The following is a 12,008-nucleotide window of genomic DNA, read 5'->3' as shown; positions in this document are numbered from 1 at the left end:
GACTACTGTTTCTGATGAGATCGGCTAGTTTAAGAGATGACAAAAACAGTTTGATTGTTTAGAGATGTTAAGTTGATTGATCGATGCTGCTTGAAGTGGATCTCGGCCCATTTGAGCTATATAACTCATGCCTCAGGTGATTCTGAGAATGACTATGAGATTTCCACAATCTTTTGTTGGAGAATAGCTTTGATTTGACCAACCTCAGCTAAGGCTGTGAGGGAAGTAAATGACTAACGCCTCTCCACTTGGTGCACTGCCTGACATTTCCTTGGATATGTAACTGAGGAATGAGGAGCTTCAGTGTCTTGATAGTGTCTTGGACAGATAACTTATCATTAAGTTCTGTCAGTGGAAAGCCTTTCCTTAATCTGTTTTTCTACTTCATTTGGAATGATCTATCAGGTCCCATCTTCAAAGGGAATCAAAATCTGTGTCCTATGCTCTAAGTCCCTCTGTGTCTGCTGGTTCTCAAATGAGTCAAGGAGAAATGGGCAACCCTAATTATTCTGGAGTGGGTCAAACCCAGGATAAGAGGAAGTCAGATTGCATTTAGAGGCTAGGAGGGCCTGAAAACTTTTGTTAGTGACAACAATTTTGGAGTAGTAAAATTACTACTAGTGCTTATACAACCTGTATGAGAAAAGAGGTGATAAAAGGAACAGTTCCAAAGAAAGGGCCACAGCTCAATTCCTCTCATATGAAAGCACATAAGGGGAACAAAATGATATGAAGCAATCAAATGCACAAAACTGTCAGGCTAGCTCTTGTTCTCAAGTTTCTCTACTTTCATTTTTAATTGAGATTTTAATCCATTTACTGGTTGTGACCTATGTTCCAAATCTTATACATTGAAGGTTATTTCCCTGTAGTTACTATTCTGTATATTTGGAAATTTACACTTGAAGTTTACTTTCAAATGGTTCAGGTAACACACACACATGCAAAGGCACACATACACAGTAGCAAACATCTAATATTAACAACTGCTGAGTCTACATAGTGGGCATTTATTGTACAATTCCTTTAATTTTTCTACATGTTTGAAATGTTCATTATAAAAAGTTAAAGAGAAAACATAAAAATATTTACTAAGCTAACTATTCACCTGAGGGAGCCTTTAAAACTCCTAATGTCAGAAACTGTGGGGCTGGAACTCAGTCATTTCTAGTTTTAATGTGGAAACAGGGTGGTGCAACAATCACTAATACTTTATAGAAAACTAATGACTTCATGAGAAGAGATCTGTGCTTAAAAGTAGAATATTTAAGATCACCATGAGATTTAACATAGTATTTAAAAGACAAGCGGACAATTTGAGAACCACTAACCACAAAGAAAGCACAAAATATTTTGACAAACTAGCAGCATCACTGTCAAGTTAAAAAAGTGTGTAAATACAATGGAATATTACTCACAACCAAAAAAAATAAACACATGCCTTTTGCAGCAACATGGATGAGGCTGGAAAAGATCATGCTTGGTGAAATAAGCCAGAAAGAAAAGGAAAAATACCAGATGTTTTCACTCACAGCAGAAGTATAACGGACCAGGTGAGAAAATAATAATAATAATAATGAACAGCTATATGCCAGAGACATTTTATGGGGGTGGGATGGGGAATGGGATCAAAAACAGTGGGGGGAGGGAAATGCACTGGACTATGGTGATGGCACATGGGTGATTTGGTGATGGGAAGCCCACGGGGATTACAACTGAGATGAAAAAATGCACAAAATCATGTAAAAATAAACTACTATATTATTTTTAAAAAAAGGTTAATAGAAATAAAATGCTTTAGAGTACAAAAAAAGTGTAAATAAATTGGTAACATTGGAAAAGCAGGTATAAATTGTTATAAAAATTTAAAACAATGTCACAAATACTAAATGAAATACTATATTTCCCCATTTTTACATTTTGTGGCTAGCATATAAGGAAGAATCTTGGTGCTTTGTTATTGTGGATTGTAATGATCAAACCTTGGCTTCGATTTGTCGGTAGCAAGAAATGCCATATATTGTGGCTCCATTTCCATTTCTAGGTGGCAAGTGAAAAAACACGGTATCTAAGAGACAGACAGAAAAATGTAAATACCAAGGTGAATTATCCTTATTAATAAATAATGTTAGTTTAAAAAACGTGATGAAACACAATGTTGTAAACCAGTGTTACCTCAATTAAAAAGAAATGATAATACAAGGAACACATGGCATACTGATTTCCAGAATCACCCACTGGTTTCTTAGAATTCTTTAAGGCCTTATAGTGCACACCATTCATAAAAAGCATAAGAAGCTGAATTGTAACAGGTGAAATTGAGACTACAATTACTTATTTCAAAATACCTGTTGAGAGTTATTTCAGATTATGAGAAAGTAGAGAGACATAAAAACCAAATGCAACATATGAACCATGAAAAAAATTCAAGAAATTCTTAGAACAACTGAGGAAATCTGAACCCAGACTGGATAATAAATATTAGAATTCTAGAATTACTGCTAAATCTTTTGGCAGTAAGAGAGGATGGTATTAGAAGTTATTCTGGGAGTGATCTTACTCTTTGAAGATGCATCGTAAGTACTTAGATGTAAAGTGTCATGATGGTTGCAACTGCCTTTCAAACAACACAGGCAATGATAATATAAACACAAACATTAAATCAGAAAAAAAGATCTGTGAAGTTAAAAACATTATATTTAAATTCTGTTAATCTGCAGTGTTTTAATTACCACTTGCTTCATTTAATTAGAAAATTACTAAATGTTTCTTAATATTTAGTCAAACTCTTAATCAAACCAAATGTTTTCGTAGACTCTCTCTTACGATACTATAGGTAAAGTCTTTCTGTTAGCCAACTGAAACCTTTATACAGTGGTAGGAGACTCAGCACTAGCTCCACTTCATTGCTTTGCAGTGTTAACATGCTCCACAGGCATGCAACGGGCAGAACACTGGTATGGCAAGGACTGTAGGGGTGGGGAAGCAATCCCAGCCATTTGCAGGTGGGTAATAGAACTTAAACTAGTAAATTTGCAGCTAAAGCCCTAGTTAACCTGCAGCTGGCACAGCTCTTTAGGTACCTCTGAGAGGAACCTAAAATGCAGGAAGTACTATCACAAGCAGATGCCCTAATCTGGCTAATCACTTACGTTATGCAGTGCTACTGGCAGGAGTGGCTAAGGTTCATTGGTCATTACCAGCAGGAGCTTGAATTTCTTTAAAGATCTTCTAGTCCATGCCCAGTCATCCCCAATGAAGAATTTAAATATTTTATAACCAGCCAAAGGCCTTTTATTTATCAAAGTACTTACAAGACATCTTAATGTCCTGGCAAATTAAAAAAAAAATTAAAAAAGGCACCATCTCATTATTCCACTGTTTACATACCTTCCTGGTAGTTGTGCGCACCATCTGGTAAGGCAAGGAAGGGCAAATACTTCCATTCTTCAGGTAAAGTGTGGCTGTCATGTCCATCTCCTGGAATCAGGGGCGGGTAAGAGAATTCAACCTAAAATGGTAAGGAATGAGTCAAAAGGTTATTGATCAACATTGTACTGAACAGAGCAGAGGCTCAACAAAGGAAGTTGAGAAGTTGAGCCAAGATCCTGGATTGCTTCCTATAAATAAATGGCTTTCTTGTTCATAATACTTGCAGTTTTGAGCTTATGGTTTGGATGGGGCCTGCATAAGGTAGGTTAAATATTAACCAACATTTCAGGTGTTTTATTTGAGACTGAGAATTGATCACTGAGAGTTTTAGTTTCTCCAACACTGTTCTCAAAAATTTACTGAGGAGTAAGCCCAGTCATATTTGTATCTGTGGGGACTGCTATATGTTTGATCTGTATGCTAACAGCTTGATTTAGTGGTTCAATTAGTTGTGTGGTTCTCTGACAATAAATTTTTGAGTTAGCTGCCCTACTTCTAGGCCCCCTTTCTAGGTTCAAGCATTTACTCCCCTTTCATTTTGAAATAAGAGTATTTATCTTCTAAATAGTCAAAACATTTTAGGCACCAAAGTCAAACAAAACATCAAATCTCACTACATGTCTTAGAAGACATTTCTTCTAAGTTGTACTTTCCCAAATCTCTTGAAGAGTCAACACTGCTCAAGAAATTAGTTAAGGTGTTAAGTTCAGACTTCTCTAGGAGATGGGATCTCAAGTATTAGCTTTTTTATTCTCCTCTATTTTCTCACTTTTCTACTACACTGAGTACATACTATTTCTCATCATAAGAAATATCTTTTTAAGTGTTCAATAAAGGTTTTTTTTTAAACACTGTAAGATGTTATTTTTATAAGTCAGGAGAAAGATAAATACTGATGATTTCACTCATGTGGGATATAAAGAAACAAAACAAAGGATAGACAAAACTAAATTAAAATAAATCCTAGATATCTGAGTATAGAATTGATTTTACCACAGGGGAATAAAAAGGGGGGGTTATATTGGGGGATTTTAGATGCTCTGGTGGTGGGTGTGGTGTGATAACATACCTTCAAAGAGGTATATCATACACAGTGTTGTAAACTAATGTTACCTAAATAAAATACAATTAAAAAATAAAAATAAAAAGGAAGTTATATTTAAAATTAGAATGTGTTTTATCAAAAATAGCAATTTAAATTACACCCTCTAAAAACACACTATAGGGCCCTCCCTGGTGGTGCAGGGAGTTAAAGCACAGCACTAAGAAGCCAAAGCCACTTCAGCATGAGTTTGATCCCGAGCCTCAGAGGCAACTCGACCCACATGGCAGGGCAGGACCTCTCCTGACCTGCCTGCTGCTCCCCTCAGCAGCATACTTCGATGGTCTGACTGCCCTGCTCCCCACTCTGTCTCTGGTGAAGCCTCTCACAGCCCCTACACCTCTGGCCTGTACCCCAGTTCTGTATGCATAAATAAATCTTTAAAACACACACACACACACACACTAGAGAGAAACCAAGTTTTAATGTGATGGCATTTAATGACAGTATATAAAAGAGAATCTTCATCACAAGAGAAAATGGCTTTCACCATGTGATATATGCAAAACCCTCTAATCTTCTGCAGAGCACCTTTGTAACAGGAGTCTACATGGACTTAGTACATACTACTGCCTAACTGAGTAGACTGCTGAAAGGCAATAGTATCAACCTAAAGGTCTACTTTGGTCCACTTGCATCTACAATTTACAAATTACAATCAGGTATGGTGATTTTTCACTACAACCCAGCACATGGAAAGAACTGGTGATCAACAACATTCTTAACACTTGGAAGAGCAGGCTAAAAAAAATACTCACACAACCTAAAATCTCTTAAGTCAGTGCCTTGCATTTTTAACCCTTTACACCTGGAAATAAAATCTTAAAAATATAGAATGCAGTAGCTAATTAATTCAGCTATTGGGGAAAATCTTACATAAGTTTATGAAACACTTGATAAAAAGGAACAGCAGTCTCTAGACATTTTATGTAACATACATTTTCCAAAATATGAAATATATCTGGATATTGAAGGCTTAAGAAGTAGAGTTGTAGGACAAAAGACCCTGATTTAGAGCATCCTTTAAGAACTAATATAATGTATATTGAAAAATTTTAGCTTATATTACTCCTTTTTACCTGGTAAAATTGACATTTGTCTTGACAACTGACAACAAAAGGAAAAAGCAGGGAAACCAAAAAAGAAAGAAAGAAAAAAGTTATTTCCCAATACAATCATACATCTACTGAACATCCTACTCCAGCTGGATGAACTGCCATGAATTTATACAAATCATGTTTTCAGCAAAAATTTTTTTTTTTAAATTTTTTGTTTTTAACTGAAGTGACCTATTAATTTCAACCAACCTAATGTGAGAGACTTTTTCATTGTTGTGTGAATGGACTGTGTTAGAGCCTTTAAACATAATCTGATTAACAACACAGAGGTCTCCAATGAAACTTTTTTACTCTAGTGCTCAACCACCCTTAACTTTATTTAGAATCCTGGAATTCTAACATTATCTATTCAGTCAACCTCCACTAGAGGGATAACACAAAATTAACAGAAGGTTACTAGTAAGCCAAAATATTTTCTAGTAATAGTTCCATTAAAATGATAAATGTTTGACTTTAAACAAAAGTTACAGAATACACGATAGATACATCTAAAAAATCATCTTTTTACTCACTGTTTATTTTGGCTTTGATTAGCTCTAACATTCTCTAGTTTGATTTATAAAACCAGGTTCTCAGTTCGTTTTTTGCTATAAGAGGAAGTGTAGTTAAAAAAATTTTCTTTTTAAAAAAGATTTATTTCATTTATTTATACATACAAGAACTGGGGTGTAGGCCAGAAATGTGGGGGTGAGAGGTTTCACTGGAGACAGTGGGGGGCAGAACAGACAAATTGACTGAAATACACTGCTGAGGGGAGTAGTGGGCAAGACAGAATGGGGTTAGTTATGTGGGTTAGCTCCCAGGCCAGGGGTTGAACACATGATGCTGTTGATAGCTTGATAATGCTGAGACTTAACCCTTTGCACCAAGAAGGTCCCAAAAGCTGCTTTCTTTCACTGCACAGTAACAAGCCACTTGCGTTTCTGAGATAAAATGACCCATACTGGGTTTCTCATCTTGTATTGCATGTGGCAGAACCCTTTACATTTTACATTTGTTCTTTAATAGAAACTGAGGTAAGTAGATACCGAAAAAGGTATGTTTATTAAAAAGATAATTGCCTGGGCCCTCCCTGATGGCGCAGTGGGTTAAAGCACAGCACTAAGAAGCTAAAACCACTTCCACATGAGTTCGATTCCCGCCTGCCACGGAGGAGATCCACATGGCGTGGCAGACCTCTCCTGACCCACCCGCTGCTCCTCTCAGCAGTGTACTTCGTTGATCTGCCTGTTCTGCTCCCCTCTCTCTCTGGTGAATCCTCTCACCCTCCATATCTCTGGCCTGTATCCCAGTTCCATATGAATAAATAAATAAATCTTAAAAAAAAATTGCCTGTGTCTATGAAATACCATGTGAATTACAAAATACACACACACGTATGCATATATGGTATAGCACATACTTTTCTAGTCTACTATAAAGGACAACAACATAAAACTGCTATTAAAAATTGAGTTATACAACTATACCAGAGACAATTTATGAGGGTAGAGTGGGGAATGGGATCAAAAATGGGGGGCGGAGTACACTGGGCTATGGTGATGGCACATGGGTGATTTGGTGAGGGGAAGCCCATGGGGATTACAACTGAGATGGAAAAAGGCACAAAACGATATAAAAATAAACTATTATAAGAAAAAATGGAGTTATAAAGACTAGGGATCTCTGAGGTTCATTGTTAGCGCTGACAGAGTTCTTAATCAAACTTTACTCAGGCTCCTCTGAATTTGCTTCTCAAATAGGCCCTGACTTTGGGCTTTTACATCAGTCTCAATTTCAACAAGAATCCTGATAGATCACTTTTAGCCAGAAACCATCTGATAAAATAATTTCCCACCTATGACCCCTCCCATGCTCCCTGGCTATAAATTCCTACTTTTCCTTGTTACAGTTGAAACTGAGTTCAGTTCTATATAGAGGATGCTCCCTCACCCCCACTGTAATAATTTTTTCTGAACGAAATTTATTTTTATCACTTTAAATACTGCTCAGCTTTGTTCTTACCTTGATATCATCAAACTAGCTAAGCATGCATAAGTACGTAAGTAATTTAACCTTTCTGGATTTATGTTTACTTATCTAGGTAAACTGGAAAAGTCATCTCTAAGGATCCCTGGCAGAACTAAAATTCTCATGATAAAATCTGGTAGAGGAAAATGAGTTTCACAAAATTTAAGCAATTTAGATTTGGTGTAGGTCATAGGAGTTGTGTGAAGTCAGATCATCACGCAAGTCTTGTTCTTATTATGTCTTCATTTTACAAAACCAGTTACCTTTACCTCATTACTAAAACCAAAAGCCAGACCAATCTAGAGAAATATGGCACCCAAATACTTACTTGAGCCCAAAATACTCCTTTAATCTTACAATTTTTTTAGTCTTCTTTTACCTGTAATTTTGCACTTTGTTTAATAAAGTAACTGACTTCTCCTTTCGGGAAATATAAATTATATTACTTTCTTGTCTTTAAAAGTGCAATTCAGTTTGGTTCTGTGGTTAGCTTCAACTTACTTGACCCATAAGGACTCTGAAATGCCACATGGCCTGGCAGAAAGAACACATATGGTTCCAGAAGCAGTTCCAAGTCTGAGTATAGGATACTTTGCAGTATCATCTCAGCAAGATCATTTTACTTTCTCCTACTTTAAGTTACTTCACCCATGTCCAAAGTAAATTATAGGGCCTTTCTGATGGCTAGGGGTTAAGTCTCAGTATAATTACCAATAAGGTGTAGTTGGATCCCCACAAAGGGAACTGACCCACGTGGCAAAGCAGACCTGTTCTGTGTGGCATGCTGCTAGCTTCAGCAGTGTATTTCAGCAAATATGGTTGTTCTGTTCTCATCTCTGTCTCTGGTGAACCCTACCACAAACAGAACTTCTAGCCTATACTCCAGTTCTACACTAAAAACAAAGTAAATTATAAAGTGACTATTAAGATCAAAGATGTGAAATTTTAGAATATTACAAATGTAATGATGATGAACACTGTTTGCATGCCATGGTACAATCTGAAAGATCTATTCCCTTACCTATAAAAATGATGACCATATTAAAAAACCTACATCCTAATACTACTTAGAATTTTTCAATATCACACCGGATAATGCCTCTATCCATGGTATCTTTGTATGTTATTTTTTACCCGAGGAACAACAAATACATGGTAATTGAAAGTTAAACAACCTTTAAAACACAAACAGCGATTTCATTATCATTCCCTTTATCACTTTTCTATTATCAACCTCTAATGGACTTAACTTTTGCAAATAAAAGTCTTCTAAAATGTTACATTTTCTGTGAAATGCAAGAAGTCAAATGCGACACTGACAAGAGGTAGAAATCCAGATCTTTAATGCTTTTAAAGCATTTCGATCTACAATTCACCCGCATATTATGACATCATTGCCTTCCAGTGTTTGCTCTCATTAAATAATCCTATTCCTGTTTTGTTTCCCTTGGCTTCAATACAGACTGCAAACGTTCCGTTTACAATTTCTGGAAATAAACTTGAAAGCGATGACTAGCCCATTTCTTTGCTCCGTAAATACATTCTTAATGCAATTGATTCGGTGAGGTCAATCTCTCACCAAAAGGCAAGATCTGGACAAGGTTAAATATCAATAGCAAAATCAAGGCCCAATGGGGAGGGGGGCGGAGTCAACAAACCTCCCCAACAGGACGGATTCTAGGGCTTCCACAGATAAACAAAGGAAGTTGATTTTCCCACGACGCCGCGCGTGCTTCAACCAACCTGAGGCATTTGTATGGAAGCCCATTGAGCCCATTACCTTCAGAACGAAGCCCAAGAGCTGGATTTTACTACAGGCTGTCGTAAGTGGACACCCGGGAGATCAATGGAAACAGATGGATGGGGAAGAGAACAGCGAGGATTCGTTTCACTCACTCCCTCAAAGAACCTAAACACCTAACAATCCCAACATACCCTAATACATAACTCCTCCGCGGCTCAAAACAATCATGTTCAATACAGGAGAGAGAGGGAGATATGGGGGATTGGACTTGAGGGGGGCGAGTGCGAAGAGCTGGTAAGTCAAAAGGGCTCAAATGGGAAGAATGAAATAGTGGAGGCTAGTGGGCGTCCGCAAGGTGCAAGTGCGGAACAGCCGACGCGGATGCAAGCCCCCTCACTTCCTCACCTGACAGCCCTTCTTGTGGTGAAAACCGACCACCACGATGTGCAATACGGGCCCTCGGGGGGCGCCATCGCCGCCTCGCCCGGCCTTCTCCATGGGCGGCCACCGAGGGCCCGCAAGAGTACGACTTCAACCGCCAAGGGCGGACGGCGAGCGGCGGACCTCAGGTGTCAGAAAGGCCGCCGCATGAGGGCCGAGCACCGGGCCGGGAGGAGGCCGAGGCTCCCGCAGCTCCGCGCCGCCCCCCGGCGCCACGGCCGCCCTCCCGTCATCCGCTTCCGCAGTTTCCGGGGCTGTCACCTGATGCCGCGGGCGGGGCGGGGCGAGGCGGGGCAGGACAGAGAGACCTGACGGGGCGGGGCCTAACGGAGAGGGGCGGGGCCTAGTGGGAGGAGTGAAGTAGTGAGGGGCGGGACTTCTCTGGGCAGCCTTCCTCACTGGTCTCCAGGTACTATCTCCACCTGCTACCGGCTCTGCCCGCTTTCTTCTACTTTCTTAAAATCTCCACCTCTTCCTTTCTTCAGCTTTCGTTATTTTTAAACGTCTTTGCTGTTCACTCTCGAAATTCCTCCACTTTCATTTCTGGCCTATGGTCTCTCCGTTCTTTATGCTTTAATATTTGGAAAACATAAGGCACATGTTACAACTGTATATAGTTTCTTCAACATTTAAAGCATTGCTTATTTGAGATTTCAGCCTTTTTTCAGGTTTCCTCCCTGATTATAAACTTTATAATCAAGTTTAATTTCTATGATTGAGTAAATGTGTTAATGCTAATAAAATTACAGTAGAAACCTTTCAAAATGTTTCTACCATTTCTATTCTATATTAAAAATTCTTGGTAATTACTCAGAACTATGTATGAAACTATATTCTTCCTTGTGTGCAGACCATGTTACTCTTTTATTTAATCTGCCTTGATAGTTTGCACAATTAAAGATTAATTGAACATCTTTTTAAAAAAAATTAAGGTCAGAGCATTTTAGAACTCTCTATGTGCAGTGAGTGCCAGCTGTTTAAGTCAGAGTGCAGGAGTGTCAGGAACAACTTTATAAAAATCTGTGTCACTTTGCATCCTAGAGCTTCCAACTAGGATTAAGTAATTTATTCTTTACTGTTATGTTGCTTAGCTTTTTAGAAAATGTTATTAAAAATGATGCTATAATGAAAAAGTATTACTGAGAAAACTGGGACAGTAAGTGAAGGAATTTCCAGAAAATTTACCATCTCTAAATAATGGGCTACATAATAGTGTGTTAACATTTTTTATATTCATTTTAAATGAGTTGTGCTAATGTATAATAAGTTCATTAACAAAATAATACTTTTAGGGGCAATTATTTATTGAAAAAGGAATAGAAATTCTTCTTTGTTTTAAAAAGAGGTGGAAGAATATTATCAAGATTGAAAATAACAATTTGAGATGACAGCATACTTGATGTTTTGAAGGAAAACTTTTGCTTGTACTTTTATGATGACATATATTTCCAGAGGAAAAATTAGAAATGCTTTTCTTAACACATAATACATTGAAGACTTTCTACTTATTACATGTATATTTATATTCATTTATTATAAGTTCTATATTCTGCCTGCTCTATAATAATAATGAAGGAAGAAAAACCCTGGGGACATAGAGAGATGATGTTTTCAACTCCATTGAAAATGAACACACCATCTGGAATTGGCCTATTGGTTTTTTTTTGTTTATCCCAGGAATGAACAAGAAAGTAAAATCACTTCCCTCCTGCAATTTCCAATAACTATAAACTGTGTAAATGAACTGTATCTCCTTTTTCAGACTATAAAGACTTTATTCCTCATGAGCATTATTGAAAATTGTTAATGCTTATTTGTTCTTGTAATGAAAAAGTTATTGCTTCCTTAAAACATTTTTTTCTGATTTTTAAACCCTATCAAGTAAAAATAATGCCTTGAATTTGGTCCCTCTAGTCACTATAGCATGGTGAAAAGAAAGTAAGAATAGAGCTAGAAAAGAAAAACTAGCAATAGAAGAGGAATTCACAATCAAATATGGCTTTGCTTTGACATTAGAATCTTCTGGAAATTATGGAGAATGTTGATGGGTGTCTATGAAACAGTGATAATTAATTTTTTTCATGTTCAAATATTGTTTTTTTCTTTTTCTTTTTTAAATTTTATAACAGTTTATTTTTACATCATTTTGTACATTTTTTTT

At 37.3% G+C, this 12,008-nt stretch overlaps 1 protein-coding gene across 1 annotated transcript in view; it reads right to left on the bottom strand.

Moving 5' to 3' along the window:
• Positions 1-10,065, bottom strand: part of AVL9 (AVL9 homolog (S. cerevisiase)) — a 36,384-nt gene extending 26,319 nt beyond the window's left edge. Inside the window, exons 1-3 of the mRNA XM_004677143.2 lie at positions 9,812-10,065; positions 3,391-3,511; positions 1,983-2,068 (exon numbers count right to left, since the gene is read on the bottom strand). Of these exons, the coding sequence (XP_004677200.1) occupies positions 1,983-2,068; positions 3,391-3,511; positions 9,812-9,904 (300 nt within the window). The 5' untranslated portion in view covers positions 9,905-10,065. The remainder of the gene's footprint in view (positions 1-1,982; positions 2,069-3,390; positions 3,512-9,811) is intronic.
• Positions 10,066-12,008: the final 1,943 nt, after the last annotated feature.

This window comes from Condylura cristata, unplaced genomic scaffold (genome assembly GCF_000260355.1).
Source record: "Condylura cristata isolate star-nosed mole 26May11 unplaced genomic scaffold, ConCri1.0 scaffold00005, whole genome shotgun sequence".
Taxonomy (NCBI): Eukaryota; Metazoa; Chordata; class Mammalia; order Eulipotyphla; family Talpidae; genus Condylura; species Condylura cristata.
Note: the sequence above shows the minus strand (reverse complement) of the source record. Positions and strands in the feature narration are given on the sequence as shown.